Source organism: Rhodotorula graminis (genome assembly GCF_001329695.1).
Source record: "Rhodotorula graminis WP1 unplaced genomic scaffold RHOBAscaffold_6, whole genome shotgun sequence".
In the NCBI taxonomy this organism is placed as follows: Eukaryota; Fungi; Basidiomycota; class Microbotryomycetes; order Sporidiobolales; family Sporidiobolaceae; genus Rhodotorula; species Rhodotorula graminis.
The window spans coordinates 115,679-132,123 of record NW_017264933.1 but is presented as its reverse complement, the minus strand read 5'-3'; the positions used below and the strand labels follow the sequence as shown (position 1 = coordinate 132,123).

At 66.3% G+C, this 16,445-nt stretch overlaps 8 protein-coding genes across 8 annotated transcripts; 4 read left to right on the top strand and 4 right to left on the bottom strand.

The window, feature by feature from the left end:
• Positions 1-148: 148 nt before the first annotated feature.
• On the top strand, positions 149-1,258 carry RHOBADRAFT_53166 (uncharacterized protein). Its single transcript, XM_018416702.1, has 4 exons — positions 149-517; positions 607-783; positions 885-946; positions 1,025-1,258. The coding sequence occupies exons 1-4, from the start codon at positions 425-427 to the stop codon at positions 1,134-1,136; spliced, it is 444 nt and encodes a 147-aa protein (XP_018271194.1). The 5' UTR covers positions 149-424; the 3' UTR covers positions 1,137-1,258.
• Positions 1,259-1,486: 228 nt separating this feature from the next.
• RHOBADRAFT_43633 (uncharacterized protein) lies at positions 1,487-2,672 on the bottom strand (the record flags this gene model as incomplete). The annotated part of the gene is made up of 4 exons (XM_018414255.1): positions 1,487-1,981; positions 2,042-2,227; positions 2,313-2,318; positions 2,592-2,672. 4 exons carry the CDS (start codon positions 2,670-2,672, stop codon positions 1,487-1,489), a joined length of 768 nt encoding a protein of 255 aa, XP_018271193.1.
• Positions 2,673-2,836: 164 nt separating this feature from the next.
• RHOBADRAFT_64918 (uncharacterized protein) lies at positions 2,837-3,955 on the top strand. The gene is made up of 6 exons (XM_018418611.1): positions 2,837-2,881; positions 2,968-3,090; positions 3,180-3,275; positions 3,342-3,409; positions 3,573-3,700; positions 3,820-3,955. The coding sequence occupies exons 1-6, from the start codon at positions 2,865-2,867 to the stop codon at positions 3,907-3,909; spliced, it is 522 nt and encodes a 173-aa protein (XP_018271192.1). The 5' UTR covers positions 2,837-2,864; the 3' UTR covers positions 3,910-3,955.
• A 496-nt stretch (positions 3,956-4,451) lies between these two features.
• Positions 4,452-5,263, top strand: RHOBADRAFT_1161 (uncharacterized protein; the record flags this gene model as incomplete). The annotated part of the gene is made up of 4 exons (XM_018412053.1): positions 4,452-4,571; positions 4,640-4,796; positions 4,864-4,954; positions 5,017-5,263. Coding segments are annotated over 4 exons (615 nt in total), but the record flags the coding sequence as incomplete, so codon positions are not given.
• A 468-nt stretch (positions 5,264-5,731) lies between these two features.
• On the top strand, positions 5,732-7,642 carry RHOBADRAFT_53163 (uncharacterized protein; the record flags this gene model as incomplete). Its single annotated transcript, XM_018416701.1, has 9 exons — positions 5,732-5,843; positions 5,927-5,965; positions 6,039-6,178; positions 6,257-6,280; positions 6,369-6,380; positions 6,454-6,590; positions 6,674-7,066; positions 7,183-7,390; positions 7,498-7,642. 9 exons carry the CDS (start codon positions 5,732-5,734, stop codon positions 7,540-7,542), a joined length of 1,110 nt encoding a protein of 369 aa, XP_018271190.1. The 3' UTR covers positions 7,543-7,642.
• Positions 7,643-7,674: 32 nt separating this feature from the next.
• RHOBADRAFT_64917 (uncharacterized protein) lies at positions 7,675-10,263 on the bottom strand. The gene is made up of 14 exons (XM_018418610.1): positions 10,073-10,263; positions 9,720-9,772; positions 9,625-9,654; positions 9,543-9,560; positions 9,449-9,472; positions 9,245-9,375; positions 9,129-9,177; positions 8,977-9,028; positions 8,783-8,886; positions 8,687-8,700; positions 8,536-8,568; positions 8,377-8,434; positions 8,023-8,253; positions 7,675-7,951 (listed from the first exon to the last, which is right to left on the bottom strand). The coding sequence occupies exons 1-14, from the start codon at positions 10,195-10,197 to the stop codon at positions 7,899-7,901; spliced, it is 975 nt and encodes a 324-aa protein (XP_018271189.1). The 5' UTR covers positions 10,198-10,263; the 3' UTR covers positions 7,675-7,898.
• A 666-nt stretch (positions 10,264-10,929) lies between these two features.
• Positions 10,930-13,293, bottom strand: RHOBADRAFT_35986 (uncharacterized protein; the record flags this gene model as incomplete). The annotated part of the gene is made up of 8 exons (XM_018413321.1): positions 10,930-11,199; positions 11,296-11,502; positions 11,571-11,622; positions 11,703-11,837; positions 12,037-12,052; positions 12,588-12,850; positions 12,924-12,983; positions 13,059-13,293. The coding sequence occupies 8 exons, from the start codon at positions 13,291-13,293 to the stop codon at positions 11,085-11,087; spliced, it is 1,083 nt and encodes a 360-aa protein (XP_018271188.1). The 3' UTR covers positions 10,930-11,084.
• A 398-nt stretch (positions 13,294-13,691) lies between these two features.
• RHOBADRAFT_53161 (uncharacterized protein) lies at positions 13,692-16,266 on the bottom strand (the record flags this gene model as incomplete). Its single annotated transcript, XM_018416700.1, has 11 exons — positions 13,692-13,832; positions 13,909-14,000; positions 14,128-14,248; positions 14,409-14,540; positions 14,609-14,906; positions 14,978-15,289; positions 15,362-15,429; positions 15,491-15,520; positions 15,598-15,802; positions 15,882-15,974; positions 16,234-16,266. The coding sequence occupies 11 exons, from the start codon at positions 16,264-16,266 to the stop codon at positions 13,702-13,704; spliced, it is 1,515 nt and encodes a 504-aa protein (XP_018271187.1). The 3' UTR covers positions 13,692-13,701.
• Between the last annotated feature and the right edge of the window lie 179 nt (positions 16,267-16,445).

Genomic DNA, 16,445 nt, shown 5'->3' with positions numbered 1-16,445 from the left:
GCCGTCGCCCACCCCGTCGCTCGGCGCATCCACGCCGTCGTCGCAGCAGCCTCCGCGCCCTTCCTCGCCATCCCCCTCGACCTCGCCGGCGCAGACGTCCCCTCGCGGGAGACGGCCCCTGCCTACGCCGCCTGTGCCTCTCGCAGGCGATCGCGTCGACGCCTACACGGCGCTGCGCCGAGCTCGCGAGAGTGCCGCCTCGGCCGGTCCATCGTCCCAGATCGAGGCGGCCGACGCGCAGGCCTCGAGCGTCGGCCCAGAGCGGCCCAGCTCGGCGCCCTTACCCGCACGAGACGACGCCGCCGGGCCGCCGCTGCCGCGCCGACCGCCTCGCGCGCTCGTCGAGGCGTCCCTCGGCCGGTCGAGCGGCTCGAGCGCGCCTGCCGGGTCGAACGGCCGCGCGCCGCAGATCCCCGAGTTGAGCATGTACACGGACCTCGACTTGCTCCTCGCGAGGCTCGAGGGGCGCGACGAGCAGAGGGTCGAGGGCGCGAGGGACGCAGGAGAGGGCTATGATGTGCGTGCGCGCTCAAGCGCTTTCTCCTCCTCTCACTTTCGCTCCCAGCGAACGTGTACTGACGAGTCGTCGCGATGTGCACCACGCAGGACTTCCTCCTCCTCTCGGACGTCCTCGGCCAAGCTGTGCCCGCCGGCGCGTCGGCGACCGAGCTCGCCGAGACGCTCACGGTCGCCCGGGTCGAGTGCGAGCGGCGCAGGGTCACCAAGAGCGGCAAGGTCAAGAGCAAGCTGAGCGTCGTCGGCGTGCGCTGCGTCGACTGTGCGGTGCGTCACCGCGCTCGAGCCTCTCTGCCGTCCCTCGCTCCTTCACGGCGAGGGATGGCTCCACGTTGTCCAAGCCTGACGATAGCCTCGCACGCCTACAGATCTGCCTCGCCCGATTCAAGGTCGACCAGTTCGCTGTCGTCCTGCCCGAGTGCCTGCACATGTACGTCCTCCTCGTCCTCTTCCTCGTCCCGCAGCCTCGTCCTCGCGCCGACTGACTCTCCCCCTCGCCGTCGCACAGCTTCCACGACCACTGCATCCGCTCGTGGTTCCGCCTATCGCGCGTCTGCCCCGTCTGCCGGGCGCCCACCTTTCCCGAGCCGCAGGCGCCGCAGCGCGACTTGCTCCAGTGAGCGTTCCCTACCTCCTTTTCCCCTCTCGCCGCCACCTCCATCCCCGCGTCGCCGTCGACGGCCTTGTTTATACGCATTCATCCTGCAACCCGTCATCTTGCCTGGTCCCCTTCCTGTTGTGCCCCTCGCCGTAGCTCGTTCTCTCGCAACTTGCGCTCGCGTATCGTTCCCTCTGCGTCGCTCTCGGGTTCTGGGCCGCGTCAAGTCAGAGACGGAAGCCTGTCGAAAGAGTGCGAGCGAATTGTGCGAGCGAGAGGAAAGCGGGCGGCTTTGGCCTCGCCAAGCAGGAGGAGACTCGGCTTGAAAAGGCCGAGCGAAATTCGACTGTAGAGCTGCTCGCGTTGCACGCACTATCCAGCGCTATCTGCCCTGCCCTCACGGACCGTTGCTCCACTGGAAAGTGCCATCGCGAGCGCCCGCTTGTACCGCAAGTCGCCCGTCCCGAACCCGTCGTGGACCCACTTCGTCACCTGCTCGCGAGCGACCGGGAGCAGCTCGTACGCCACCATTATCTTGTCGAGCACAGGCTCGATCGGGAGGTCGCGCGCGTGGCCCGCCACGAACCCGAGCCAGATGTACGTCAGGCTCGCGACGACGACGAGTTTGTGGTTGAGGGGCGTGAACCAGGGTGCGCTGTGAGGGTGCACGGGAAGGAGTCCTGCGCGCTTGAAGCAGCTCATGACGACGGTGACGAACGCGTTGCGGATCGAGTCGACCGACATGCGGCTGGCTTCTGCGGTGGCGGCGTTGGCGAAACGCGAGCTGCGGACCAGGCCGACGAGGTACGGCTTCTCGGGCAGAGACACCGGGTCGTCGACGGGCCCCGTGAGGTGCTCGACGATGTACTGTGGGCCAGCGAGTGAGCCCGACCGTTCGCGAAGGCTGGGAGAGCGAACGCGACGCACCTCGAAAGGCAGACCCGAGGCGGCCACCAGGTCCTGCTCGACGGTCGAGATACCGACCGGGTCCGATTTGACGACAGGAAGACGGGCGCGTTGGCGCAAGTCGGCAATCTCCTCGTCTGAGAGCGGCTCGATGAAGAACGGGTCGGCCTTGCCCGGCCCGCAGTGAGGCTTGTGCGCCTTCCACACCTGTTGCTCACAGAAAGTCAGTACCTTCTGGAAAACACTGACTCAGATCCAGAGGGCGAGAGAGGTGCGAGAGAGCAGTACGCACGAGCTTCTGGCGAGTTGAGGCGAGTCGAGGCGAGTCGAGGCGAGGGGCGAGGGTGGTGCAGGCGTGCGGGTGCGACGGCTCGATGTGCGCTCGTCACGCAGCTGGGCGGGCGAGCGGGCAAAGCTGGAGCAGCAGGAAGCAGAGGCGGGCGAGAGGAGCTCGTCGCTCGAGAGCTCGCCGAATGGTCCGCGGAGACGCCGCTCGACCCCGGCGTCCAGGTCTGAGCTTTAGGCGGTAGCGAGGCTGCAGTACCGAGCAGGTGTCGGCCGAAGAGCACACGCGAGCGGCGCCAGGGCGCGCAACTGCGTTCGGGCGAGGTGCGAAGCGGAGGCGAGCGGCGAGAGGAGAGGACGAACGCATGCGGGCCAAAGGGCAGCAGGGAGGGCAGACAGCGAAGCTCTCTGTGCATCTTGCAGTCTGGCAGCCGAGATGGCAGAGCGGCGGGCAAGAGAGCGGCGAGCCAAGCAGCATCACCTCATCTCACGAGCGGAGGAGAGGCAGCTCTCCTCCTCCTACACCGCTCGAGCACCTCTGAGCTACCCCACAGCAGTCATGAAGGCCTACATCTAGTGCGTCCCGCCACCAATCATCGACTCCCGAGCCCTCCTGACCTCTCGCCCTCCTTCACCGCCTCGCTCTCATCTCCCCCCCGCAGCGACGACATCGAGGGCGACCAGCGCCTGCCTCACGACTCGGGCGAGGAGGTCACCTTTGACCAGCTCAAGGCCATCGGCGCCCTCCCCTACCCGGCCATCGAGCTCGACCAGGTCGAGGCCATGTGCGTCCACCTCTCCCTCCCTCTCCCTCTCGTCCACTCTGCGCAAGCGAGCTGACTCGGTGGATGGGCGCGCCCGGTCTTCGTCACAGTGCAAAGGACCGCGGCTACAAGAACCGCGACGAGATCAACGTGAGCAAGGCGGGCATGGGCGACATCTACGAGGAGAAGATCAAGGGCTTCTTCCGGTGCGCCCTCGCTCTCTACTCCGTCTACCACGCGAGAGGCCGAGCTGACGTCTTTCGCGCACACAGGGAACACCTGCACGAGGACGAGGAGATCCGGTACATCAAGGACGGCCGCGGCTACTTTGACCTGCGAGGTGCGTCTCGCTCTCTTGTCCTCTCCTTTCCTCGTGGACGTCGTCGGGCAATACCAGACGTCGTCGGCGAGGTTTCGCCGTCGACAAGGTTGTGAGCGCGCGGGCATGTCTGCCTCGTCGCCATCGGGCGCCTCGCTGACCTTTTCCCCGTCCCTGTGCGCAGAGAAGGGCGACAAGCGCTGGATCCGGGTCGCCGTCGAGCCCAAGGACCTCCTCATCGTGCCTGCCGGCGTCTATCACCGCTTTACGCTCGACGAGGGCAACTTTATCCACGCCATGCGCCTCTTCCAGGTGCGTCCCCTCCCTCTCGTCGGTTCTCGTCGTCCGAGGCCGTGCGCAGCGGTCGAGCTTGTCCCGCCGGATGCGCTCGGGGATTTCGGCCGGGGTCTGACGTCGTCTTGTGCGCACAGGACGAGCCCAAGTGGGTGCCGCACGACAGGAGCGAGTCGACCGACTCGAACCCGTTCCGGCAGAAGTACCTCGAGCAGATCAAGGCCTAGCGGCGCCTGCGCCTCTCTCGACTGAAACGACGTACGTGTACATGCTCTGTGCAGGTCTCGCGAGAGGCTGAGCTCGCTGCGGCGAGTCCTGCGCGCTCGGCGAGCCGTCTCGAGAGCTGTCGCCGACCGTGAGCGCCGCTAGCCCATCGTCTCTCCCCTGCCTTCGACTCAGAGAGTCTGCGCAGCGCCAGACAAAGCGTTCGAGAGGTGAATGGTCGAGCAGAGCGACAGCGAATTGAAGGCACGAGCCTGCTGTCGCGTCGCCCCACGTCGGCCGCTCGCGGCTCGGTTCGTCGCTCCCTCTCTCCCTCCACCCACACACTGCTCGACCGCTCTCGGCTACACGCCGGCCCACACTCCTTTGCCCGCCCACCCTCGTCACTCGTTCCCCCGTCGCCGTCGCCGTCTCCCGCTCCCCCTCGAACGCGTCGCCGGTCCTTTCTCAACAGCCAAGCATCGCAGCCAGCGCACCAACAGCTCCTCGACTACTCAACCCACGTCCCTCACACACGCACAATATGCATACGTCCACCGCCCTCGCGTCGCTCGTCGCGCTCGCCCTCTCGGCCGCCCCGACGGTCCTCGCCAACCCGTACATCTACAAGCCCGTCGACGCGAGCCACTACCGTGCCGGCGACAGCTTCACCGTCTCCTGGCGCGACGTGAATCCCTGCCCTCTCTCGTTCTCGGGCCCCACCTCGCGCAAGCTGACCTCGTCCTCGTCCTGCAGAACGGCGAGGCGCCGCTGTCGAGCGCGTACGGCCAGACGACCGTCTCGCTCTACACGGGCTCGTCGACCGTCCAGACGCAGCTCGCGTCGCTCGGCACCGTTGCCGACCCTGGCACCGAGACCGAGGTGCTCATCACGATTGACCCGACTTGGGGCCGTGCGTCCACCCTTCTCTCTCTTTCTCCTACCTCGAGGCGTCACTGATCCTCTCTCGACCCTCGCAGCCGACTCGGACGACTACTTTATTCGCATCGAGTCAGTCGCGGGCGTCGATGCGGCCGGCGCGCCCCTCCAGGCGTTCTCGGCTCGTTTCGCGTTCGTCCCTCTCTCCCTCCCTCGCCCTTCTTCAGCCTCGCCCTGACGCTCTACACCTCCAGCCTGAGCCAGATGACCGGTACCTGGTCCGGCGCCGCGTCCGCCGCCCTCGCCGGCTCGCCCGTCGCGGCCGCCGCCGCCTCGGCCACCTTGTCGCCCGACGCCGCGGCCGCGACTGCCATGGCGACGAGCGTGCGCGTCTCGGCCGCCGCGAGCGCAGAGACGGCGTCGAGCGTGCCGTCTGCGTTACTCGAGAGCAGGGTCGCGAGCGGCGCTGGGTCGGCGTCGTCGTCGTTGGCGGCGAGCGCGTCGGGCGCTGCCAAGCCGAGCGCGTCGGGCACGAGCGGTGCGGCGGGACGTGCGGCAGCGGGGGGTGTCGTCGGACTCGTCGGCGTCGCTGCGGCGCTCGCGCTGGTCTAGCGCGGCGTCACCGTCTCCAAGCTGTACCGTCCCTCCCCGTCCTCTCGTTTCGCCTTTCCCCACATCGTCTCTGTCCTTTCTCGCCCCCCTTTCGCGCTCGATGCGTGCCCTGCAGTGCAGGAAGTTCTTTGAGCGGCGTCTGCATGAGGGACGTGGCCGTACATGCGAGCTGTCGGAAGTCGCCGGCATCTGCGAGGGCAGGGAGCTTTCGTTCGTCTCGCGAGTGCTCAGGCTGGCTCTGGCAGATGTTCCTCGTGGCTGTTGCACTCGCTGCGCAGCTGGACCAGTGCGGAGAGCCGAGAGAGCGAGGGTTGGCCGAGGGCGAGCTGGTCGGACGATGGTGTGGTCGACCAGCTCATGTCGACTGCTCGAGCTGAGCCCGCCGAGGATGCGGTAGCACCACGAGCACCAGTACCAGTGCCTTCACCCGTCAGCCCTGCGCTCGACTTTGCTGCCGGGACCAGCTCAGGTCCGTCTCCTGTCGCTCCTCACTGATGAGGACGATGCACTCTCAGCACGGTACCCTGACCACCTTGCGCACGCGGTAAACAGGCATAGCATCCCTCCTCGTCGGCCAGCCTCTCGACACCGGTGCGCCCTGCTTTCCCTCCCCTCTCCTCTCGCTCCTCGAGCTCACCTCGGTGGGGGTGGGGTCCTTCTGCAGTCAAGGTCCGCCTCCAGACGCAGCCGCGCACGTCCCTGTGGCGAGGAGGCGGCATCGAGGCGGCGTGCGAGGTGTCGAGCCGCCAGCTGTACTACAAGGGCGCCGCGCATGCCCTCGTCCGCGTCGTGCGCGAGGAAGGGGTGCGTCGCTCGTCCTCCTGCCCCTACTCGAGCCGTGTCGCACGAACGAGAGCCTGACCCTCGACTCGTTGCGCGCAGATTGCCGGGTTGTACAAGGGCGTTGTGCGTCTTCGTCTCCCTCTTCCTCCTCGTCGTCGAGTTGCAGGACGACCGCTGACCTTTTCTACCCGGTCCCTCTCCCTTGTTGCAGACATCTCCAATGGTGCGTCGAAGCTCTCCCTTCTCTGCGAAAGAGCGATCGCGACGAGCTGACCGGCACCCTCCTCGTCCCGCAGCTCGGCGTCGCCCTCATGAACGCCTCGGTCTTTACCTCGTACAAGTACGCCATGAACGCCATGCTGCCGCATCCAGATGCCGAGGCGACACTCGCCCAGGTCACGCTCGCCGGGTCTGCGAGCGGCATCTTTACCTCGTGCGTCTCGCGCCACTTTCTCGTACTCTCTCCGTCGCACTGCGACCGACCTCGCAGCCCTGATACGGAGCCCTCGCGTACAGGTTCATCACGACGCCGATCGACCGCCTCAAGATCCTGCAGCAGTCGACCTCGGTCGGCCAAGCGCGCCAGCCGTCGCTCCTGTCGCTCGTGCGCTCGCTCCCGCCAACGTCGCTCTACCGCGGCTGGACCGCGACCGTCCTGCGCGACACGGGCTACGGCCCGTACTTCCTCGTGTACGAGTACTTTGTTCGCGGCGGGACGCTCGGCCTCTTTGGCGGCGGCGACAAGGAGCGCGAGCGAGGGAGAGCGGGAGGTCCGAGCGGGGGAGGGGCGGACTTGGTCGACGAGGCGGAGCGGGTCGTGCTCGGCGGCGAGGACGGGCAGGTGGCAGCGAGTGCGACGAGGGTGCTCGTCGCGGGAGGACTGGCGGGCATCGTCGGGTGGGGCTGCACGTGCGTCGGTCACCTTTCGCCCTTCTCAAGGTCGCCTCGAGCGACACGAGCGTAGCTCGACGCGGTCGAGGCTAGCGCCCAGTTGGACGATGCACTGACTCTCTCGCCTCGCACAGCTTCCCGATCGACGTCGTCAAGACGAAGATGCAGTCGCTCCCTCCTCCCGACCCTTCCTCCTCTCGTTCCTCTTCCTCCTCCTCTCGCTCCGCCCACCCCTACGCGACTGTCCGCTCGACCGTCGCCGCCGTCCTGCGCGAGTCGGGTCCGCGAGGGTTCGTGACGGGCCTCGCGCCGACGCTCGTGCGCAGCGTGCCGGTCAACATGGTGCGTCGGCGACCCTCTCTCGCTCGTCTGGGACCGCTCGGCGCGCTCCAAGGCAGAGCTTCCTGCGATCGAACGCGGACTCACGCACTCGTCGACCGTGCCCGCAGGTCACGTTCGCCGTGTTCGAGCTCGTCGTTGCGACTTTCCGATAGATCACGCCCCTTCTCGTTCGTCTCTCGTCGGCCATAGATCCTTAGACGCGCTCTCTCGTAGACTCAGTACCACCACCGCAACGCAATCCTTTCTGCTCTCGATGTGCGCCTCGCGAGAGAGAGAGAAAGAGAGAGCGAGAGTAACGAGTGTCTGTTGCGCCTGAGGGCGGCAGGTGCGCATCGTGCGGCAGGTAAAACGAGGGTGGGGGGTGCTACAGACGAGGCGACAAGGTCGCGATCGAGAGCACGAGAAGGAGCGAAGGAGGATCGCGACGGAGAAAGCCAAAGAGGGGGCGAGGTGAAACGCGAAAGGAGGGGGAAGAGGAGGCTGGCCGACAACGACGGGGGCGAGGCTTTCAGGCCTTCTTGGTCGCCTTGGGCTTCTTCGTGGTCGTCGTCTTCTTCTTGGCTGCGAGCGAGAAGGAGGAGAGGGTCAGTGAGGGCGAACAGGGGGCGAGAGACGAGTGGACGAGGACGCACTCGTCGTCGCCTTCTTGGTCGTGCTGGCCTTCTTCGTCGTCGTCGCCTTCTTGGTCGTCGTCGGCTTGACAACGACGGCGGCCTTGGTCGTCGTCGCGATGCGCGTGTAGCTCGCCGGCCTGATGGTCGGCAGCGAGGTGCACTTGCTGCTCGCGGCGGGCGCCTGCGCCGACGGCGTCGGGCCCGGCGCACCGTGGTGCCACGTCGACGTCTTGCCGTTGCTCAGCTTGTCTGTGAGAGTGTGAGAGGGCGAGGGAGAGGCGCGAACGGCGGGAAAAAGTGGGAGGAAGGGCAGAGGGTCAGTCGACCGACACGAGCTCGCTCCCGACGACCAAGAGGAACAAGACGACGCACACTCGCCGGGCGGCATTGCGACGTTGTCGGCCTTGCAGTGGTCGAAGCCGTTGTCGTACTGTCGCGTGAAAAATGGCAAGGTCAGGGCAAGTCTCGAATCGGGCCAACTCGAGCCTCGACGAGGGCAGGAGAGGAGAGACGGCTGCGAAAGGGACTCACGTTGCCCGGGTCGTTCCAGTAGCAGCCCTCGGTCTGTGTGGGCCAACAAGAGGTCAGGAGAACGTCCTCGCAATCGTCGGCGTGGACTGAGGGACGGTGCGGCGGCGGCGGCTCGAACGGCGTCGACGACAGCCGAGAGAGAGTCACTCACGTCGTAGATGTGGTCTGTGACGTCGGAGTAGTCAGGACGAGTGCAGGTCGGGAGAGAGACTGGAAGGGGAGGCAGAACGAGAAGAGGAGGACGTACTGCACCACTTCCACGCGTCGGGGTCGGCCGGGTTGCAGATGCGGATGCAGAACTCGGTGTCCGAGATGAACGAGTGCCACTCCTTGACCTGCTGAAGGTTGCCGCTGTCGACGAGGAGGGACCGGGCGAGCAGGGTCAGTCGAAATTCCAACGTCGGCTCGAGCAACGCCGAGTTGAGGAGAGGTGGGACGCACGTGAACTGCGACGTGAGCACGATGGCCCCGATCGGGTTGCCATTGCCGTCGGCTGTACGATGCGTGACATGGTGCCTCAGTACACGCTCGACGAACGAGACGCGACGGCGAGAGAAGGAGGGTAAAAGGGAAGGAGAGGGCAGCCGACGCACCTCCATGCGGGTCAAGCTCGCCACCCTGGTCGCCCCTCGGGATGTTGAGCTGCAGGAGATGAAGGCTGTGAGTCTCTTGATGGCGTACGAGCGCGAGAGACTGGAGGAGAGCGGACCTTGGTGAGGTCGCCACGGCCCGTCCACTGGAGGTACTTCGGGGTCTTGATGACGTGCACGCCCTTGAGCGTGTCCTTGGGGATCAAGCGCGAGCCGTGACCGGTCTTGGTGCACCACGAGACCTCGTAGCCTGCGAGAAAGAGGCGGAAAGAGGGTGAGCGCATGGACGACGAGGAACGGCAACTCGCCAAAGGTGGACGCACGCTCCGAGTCGCCGATGGTCGCCTCTGCGAGTTTCGAAAGCTTGATCAGTACGCGTGCGGGTGCGTGTCGGCGCGAGGCGAGAAGGCGACGCACTCTGCGGCGGAGCGTAAACTGCAGGCGCGCGAGAAAGGGTCAATCTTCGATCCTGGAACATGAGAGATGGTGTAAGACGCACGACAGAAGTCCTCGATGCCCTCCATGACGACTGGACGCAGGAGGAGAGAGGTCAGTGACGAGTACGAGGACCGAGACGGCGAGGACGAGCCGCACGAGTCTGGCATTTGGCGTTGGGCGAGTCGCCGTACTTGCGGCAGTCGTTGTAGCTTTGTGGGCAGAGGACGATAGATCAGTCGCTGTCGACGAGTCGGAAATCCCGATGCGACGGCTAAGTTTGGCGACGACGCGACGACGACGACCGGGCAACGAGGTGCGGGTCGACTTGAACGAGCGAGCAATGGACCGCCGCGCCGCTCTGCTCGCTGCACACTCGACGCTCGTCGTGTAGCTCCGCCCTCGCCGCCGGCAGACCGCGAGGACCCCATTCCGCGTCTGTTGACCGAGCAACGTCCTCCTCCTCACGCACCGCTCGAGAGAGGGAGAGGGAGAGGGAGAGCTCGGCGCACCCGTACTGGCCGTTCTCGCTCGTGTGCGGGAGCTGGTTCGGGTTGACCGTGGCGCCGGCGAGCGCGGTGTGGAGGGTCGACGACAGGACCGTCGCGAGTGAGAGAGCCGTGAACGAGGTCTTCATGGCGAGGGGATGAACGAGTGTGGGTGGGTCGGACGAGGCTTGGATGGAGAGAGAGCGAGAGGCACAAGAGCAAGCAAGCGAGAGAAGGGCGAGGGAGAGGGCGCGAGCAACAAACCGATCTGCTCAGGGCCAGGCCCGCGGTTACGTCGCCGATCGCCTTTAGCTCCGCGCGAGAGACGCGTCCTTAGCAGTTGAGTGAGCGCGCTGCGGGCGGTACCGCGTCGCGGTCCCTCGCAGCTGCGACGGGCCGACGAGGTCCGTGCGCGCAAAGGCGGAGCCGTGAACGAGCGAGGAGGGGCGGCCAGTGCCAAGCTCGAAAGTAGCCGGCCGAGATTCGGCCGGCTCACCCGCTGAATACAAAGCGACTTACCGCGAGTTGCTATTGCTCATGCGAGTGCGAAAGGCTACTTGGGAAGGTCCCGACGGCCAGCCGCCAGGTGCTCTCTCGGCGGTCGCTCTGCGATGCGGTAACATCCGAGGGATCGAGGTGAACGCCCGAACGACGCAGAGGATCTACCGAGCCGCACTGCAGAGGATGCAGGCTCCTTGGAGCTGACAGCTTCTTTCGGCCTCTCGCTCGCCTGCCCTCGTTCCGCTGCACCGAGCTCTCACGTTCTTTGCCGAACTCGGCTGACTCGTCTGAGGCTTTCAGGAAGGTCCCAGGCGACGACGGGCTCGGCGAGCGCTCGAGTCGTCGAGGCGACACTCTCGAGCAAAGACGACGACGACGATGGCGAGTTGAATCGCTTTATTGCACTGACAGAGAACGAGAGAGGGAGAAAGCTGCTTTGGGTTTGCTGTTTCTTGAGAGAGAGGGCGAGGCGAAGCGAGAGAGGACAGGAATGGGGGCGACGGCGAGGCCGGCAGTCGACGACGACGGGCGGCGCTCAGGCGGCGAGCTTCTTGTCGCCGCTCTTGTAGCCGATGATCTCGCCGTCCTCGATCTCGACGGCGTCGTAGAGCTTGAGCGCCTCGAGCGCGGCCTTCTTGCCCGAGAGGAGCCTGCGCAAAGGGGAAGGAAGGGTCAGGGAGGAATTCGAGGACGACGGTGGCGACGAGGGCGACCAGGCGACAGAGTGAAGGGAGAGAGGGACGCACATGGCTCCGAACGTGGCACCCATGCGCGAGGCGCCGTCGATCTCGCTGAGCTCCATGCCGCCCGTGATCAGGCCAGGGAAGACCTCGCGCGTCTGGTTGACGATGTAGTCCTCGGCGGAGCGCATGTCGAGAGTGCGCATGTTGCCGAGCTTCTCGAGGAGGCCCGTCGCGACGAGGCGCTTGACTGAGAACGCGCCGAACGGACCGCTGTGAGGCAGAGCCGAGTCAGTGAGGGCGCTCGACGATGGGAGAAGCAGGGAATGGTCGTGGCGCACTCGTGACCGCAGAAGGACATTACGATGGGCGCCGTGATGGTCTGCGGGTCCACTGCGGGGCGAGGCAGGAAGGATGTCCGTCAGGTCCCGAAGAAGTGCCCACCGAGCGCGCGAGGAGAGAGAGGGACGCACTGCAGCTCTGAAGACCGTGGCTGAGGGTCACGAGCGTGAAGTTGGTCACGACGCCGGCGATGCGGACGGTGCCCGGCGTCTTGGCGAGCGGGTCGGGGCGCGTGATGAGGTCCTCGACAGCCGTGGCGTTAAAGACTGCGCGACGACGGCGACGACGGCGACGAGGGGGAACACAATGGCGAGGAAGGGTGAGGAGGAGGCATTGATGAGGTGCGAGGGAGGATAGAGGGAGAGGGAGAAGGAGGGTAAAGAGAGAAGGAGTCAGTGAGGGTCCGAGAGCCGAGGCCTCGCCGCTCGCCCGCCGTCGTCGACGAGCGCAGAGAGTGGGACGCACGCTTGACGTTCGGGAACTATGAGAGGGTGTCGTCGTAGTCGGGGCGGACGAGAGAGGGCGACCGAGGAGGAGAGAAAGACCGGGAACGCGAGCGTATCAGCAAGGGGAGGACTGGGAGGGGGTTGTGGGGGGAACACGTTCGACGCATGGCTACGCGGGCATTATCCCGGAACAGCTTGTGACCGTATAATCTCAGCAGACTCGTCGAGGCGAGGACCGGCTCGTCCGTGAGCGCCGAGCCGCTCCCCGACCCGCCCCGAGGGACGAGCGAGGAGACGACCACGGCGCAGGACGAGCCGACCTGCCAAGACAGAGCAGCACCGGTAGCGTGGAGCGCATCTAGCTCGCGCAGAGGGGTTGCAGGGCTCGGACTCGAAGAGGAGCGCTGCAACCTCGACCTCTGGCGGCAGAACGGCGGTGGGCGAGGGCGATGACGAAGGAGGAAGAGGTAGGTTCGAGACAAAAGAGGTGCGCAAGTGCGGTGGCGGCACCGCTCTGAAAGAGCGGGCACGTCGACGAGGAAAAGAGAGAAAGAGAGACAAGGTGCGGACCCGGAGAACCTTGCTGAGGATCGTCGACGTGAAGAGCGCCGCGTGCTTGACAACGACCATGTCGCCCTCGTCATCGTACGGGACGTCGAGCTCGTCGAGGAAGAGGTGCGCCGGCTTGCGGACGCACATCGAGCTCATGAGCTGCCCGCCAACCCAGGCGCCGCCGCCGGGAGCGACGCCGGCCTCGATGATGGTGACCTTGAGCTCGGGGCGGGCCTTGGCGAGGACGTAGGCGGCCGACAGGCCAGCCGAGCCGGCGCCGACTGCGAGCGAGAGGGCGTGCGAGGGTCAGTCGAGAGGACGAGGAGGGCGAGGGCAAGGCAACGAGGGGCGCACCGATGACGATGTCCGAGACGGCCGTGTTGTACAGGTCCTCGCCGTGGCGCTTGGTCATGGCTGTCGCGAGGGAGAGAGGGCACAGGGTCAGTCTCGTCGTCGTCGCCCTCGGTAAAGAAGAGGAGGGAAACGGACCCCTCGAAACGTGGGCCTCCTTGATCGGGGCGAAGCGCAGGTTGCCGTCCCAGTCCTCGACGTAGCGCGCCTTGTCGTCGTTGGCGAGGGCGAGGGTGCCGTCGACCGACGAGGCGTCCGACTCGGGCGGCGAGATCGGGCGGGTCGACGTGGCCTGGGCGGCGTCCTTGGTCGGCGCAGCGGCGGGGGCGACGCGCAGGGCGGCGATGGAGCTCTTGAAGCCGTCGTACGACATGGTGAGAGTGCTGGAGTAGAGGTTGGTGGGGGGGATGAGCGAGGGAGGAGCGAGAGTGGTGGGAGCAGAGTCAAGAGCCGCGACGACGAGCGAACGGCAGAGCGGCACCTCCCGCACGGCCCTTCGGCCCCGCAACGAGCTCAGTTTCGTTCGTCTCGTCATCGTACGACTCGAGGCAGCTGCTGCTGCGCACCACCGCCCGCGTGACGCTCGCGGGCGTCTGTCTCGCACGAGCCTCTCAAGAATGCGCAAGATTGCCAATCGAGATAGAGTTGGCTCGGCTCGAGAGTATGCGCGCGAGTCGAGGTACAAGCACGCATTTCACCTCGCAGACGAACCCGGCTACACAAAAAGCGCAGACACAGACACAGGGAGACAGAGGGAGAGATTGGTCGTGGGAGGAACTCGTCAGAGCTTGGCGCGGATGGCAAGGACGGCGGCGACGACGGCAAACAGCTTCGCGAGGAAGCCGGCGCCGTACCGACCGTCGCGGCGGATCGTCGCGCCCGTGAAGAGGATCAGCATCTTGAGCTTCTTGGCTGCGGGCGAGAGAGGCAGAGGTGAGCGTCAGGGCCGAGAAGGAGAGAGGCTCGAGCGGAGAGGAGGGGGACGCACGAGTGTAAGGCGGGTAGCGCAGCGCCAGGATCGAGTCCATCCACGTCGGGACGCTCGCGAAGGCGCGCTCGTGCGAGAACGTGTCGAACGTGCTGCGCGCGTGAGGGCGAGAGAATCAGTCCGGTGTACTCTTCCAGTTCCCGAACCCGACGGCGCCGAGGACGACAGAGGGCCGTCCTCGCCGTCGACCGGCGCTCAAAGAGTGAACGAGGGACGCACCGCCTGCCGTGGTAGTTGCCGTAGCCCGCCTGGCCCGTGCCGCCGAACGGCAGGCCCGGGATGAGGAACTGGACGAGGACGTCGTTTTGGACAAAGCCGCCCGAGCGCGTGCGCTCAAAGACTGCGTGCGGGAAGGGCGAGTTAGTGAGGACATCGACGAGGGGCTCGTGCTCGGCCTGAGAGCGGCCGCACGACGGCCGCGTCGCTCGAGGGCGAAAGCGCTCGCCAATGCGACGGGGCAGGCGCACGAGCCCGAGGGAGAGAGGACGACAGGGACGCACTGTACTGCCTCTTCTTGTCGCTCTGGGTGAAGACGTAGAGGGCGAGGGGCGTCTCGCGGTCCTGGATGAAGCGCACCATCGAGTCGATGTCGGGGAGCGTCACGATGGGCAGGACGGGGCCAAAGATCTCCTCTGCAGGGTCGCAGTCGTCAGAGAACGCGCTCGGAGACGAGGAAGAGAGAGAGAGAGCTGGGACGCACCCGACATGAGCGTGTCGTCGCCCTTAACGTTGCGGACGATCGTCACCTCGATCTTGTTCTCCTTGTCGTCGCGCTTGCCGCCGACGACGATGTCGCCCTTGGTGCCGTCGAGCAGCTTCGAGATGCGCTTGTAGTGGTTGACATTGACGATGCGCGAGAAGGCCGAGTTCTGGAGGAGCGACGTCGACGCCTCGCCCGGCGGGGCGGCCGAGAAGGTGGCGAGCGCGCGCTTCATGGCGGCGATGAGCTTGGGCTCCATCGCCGGGGTCGTGAGGATGTAGTCGGTCGAGATGCAGATCTGTGGCCGCACTCGCAGACCTGGTGAGTAAACGCGCGAAGAGCGAGGGAGGGAAAAGAGCCTGGACGCACCTGGCCGGCGTTGACAAACTTGGCCCAGATGATCCTCCTCGCGACGACGTCGACGTTGGCGTCGTCGAGGACGACCGCGGGGCTCTTGCCGCCGAGCTCGAGCGTGACCGGGGTAAGGTGCTCTGCGGCCGCCTTGGCGACGATGCGGCCGACGCCGCCCGAGCCCGTGTAGAAGACGTGGTCGTAGCGGAGCTTGAGGAGCGTCGTCGCCTGCGGGACGGCACCGAGGATGCAGATGAAGGCCGACGGGTCGAGGTACTTGGGGAGGAGCGAGGCAATGAGGGCGGCCGTCGCCGGGCTCTGCTCGGCGGGCTGCAGGACGCGAAACAGAGTGAGCTTCCGGGACCCCGGGTCGGGTCGAGCGACAGAGACAGTCTGACGCACCTTGACGAGGGCGGTGCAGCCGGCCGAGATGGCGCCGAGGAGCGGCGTGAGCAGGAGCGTGATCGGGTCTGCGACGGCACGAGGGTCAGGAGGGTCGACGCGCGCAGGCCTCAAAAGATTGAGACGCACAGTTCCAGGTGCCGATGATGAGCGCGACGCCTGCAGGGAGGAAAAGCGAGGGTCAGTGCGCGTGCCCGAGGGGAGGGAGGAGATGACGACGGGCGGCGAGGACGCACCCTTGGGCTCCGAGTAGACGGTGGGCTTTGCGGCGACCCAGCTGAACGCCGTCTTGGCCTTTTGCGGCTTGGCCCACTTCTCAAAGTGGTCGCACACGTCGTTGATCTCGGCCTTTATCGGCGTGAGCTCTGCCGTGATGGTCTCGAACGCCGGGCGGCCGAGGTCCTGCTCGAGCGCCTTGCAGAACGCGTCCTCGTTGTCTTGCTGTCGGCGGCGCGCGAGAGGTCAGGTCGAGTTGCCGGGTCGAGGGCGGGCAAGGGAGGAGGAGGGGGGGGAGACGCACGACGAGGAAGCCGAGCTGCTTGATCTGGTTGCGGCGCCAGGCGAGAGGGCGAGTCTTGCCCGACAGGAAGGTCCGGTAGACGGTCTCGTGAGCCTGCGAGCGGGCAGGGAGGGGACGAGGGCATCGGGGTCAGCCAACTCCGAGGTGGGGACGAGGACGAGTGCGGGGTGTGCGGTGTGCGGTGTCGCCGGTGCGGGTGCGCTTGACGGCGAGTGCAGAGATGACCGTGGTATGCCTCGCTGCAGCCGCAGCGAGAGGCGCGATGGCGAGAACCGCATGCGCATCCCCGACGAGGCGAGGTTGCGCGACGACGGGCGCGGCACGGGGCTGGGGACAGGGGGCGAGGGCGCACCTGGGGGATGTCGTCGACGTTGGTGTCAGTCATGGCGGTGCTGGTAGTGAAGAGCGAGAGAGAGAGAGAGCGGCAGACCAACTCGAGCTCCCGGCCCGCCTTGACGACGTCGCCGAGCCGCGCGAAACTCGGCATCGCTCCCAAGCTGGTCGTGGATGGTCCAAGCGAGCGTCATACAGCTTCGTACGCACGATAGGCTCACAGGGAACCTC

Coding starts and splice junctions, on each gene's coding strand:
- RHOBADRAFT_64917 (XM_018418610.1), bottom strand. CDS start 10,197: ATGAAGACCTCGTTCACGGCTCTCTCACTCGCGACGGTCCTGTCGTCG. Junction 9,178..9,244: donor GCCGTGGCGACCTCACCAAG/GTCCGCTCTCCT, acceptor CATCTCCTGCAG/CTCAACATCCCGAGGGGCGA. Junction 9,029..9,128: donor CGAGCTTGACCCGCATGGAG/GTGCGTCGGCTG, acceptor CGCATCGTACAG/CCGACGGCAATGGCAACCCG.
- RHOBADRAFT_53166 (XM_018416702.1), top strand. CDS start 425: ATGTACACGGACCTCGACTTGCTCCTCGCGAGGCTCGAGGGGCGCGAC. Junction 518..606: donor ACGCAGGAGAGGGCTATGAT/GTGCGTGCGCGC, acceptor TGCACCACGCAG/GACTTCCTCCTCCTCTCGGA. Junction 947..1,024: donor CTGCCCGAGTGCCTGCACAT/GTACGTCCTCCT, acceptor GCCGTCGCACAG/CTTCCACGACCACTGCATCC.
- RHOBADRAFT_64918 (XM_018418611.1), top strand. Junction 3,276..3,341: donor AAGATCAAGGGCTTCTTCCG/GTGCGCCCTCGC, acceptor TCGCGCACACAG/GGAACACCTGCACGAGGACG. Junction 3,410..3,572: donor CGGCTACTTTGACCTGCGAG/GTGCGTCTCGCT, acceptor CCCTGTGCGCAG/AGAAGGGCGACAAGCGCTGG.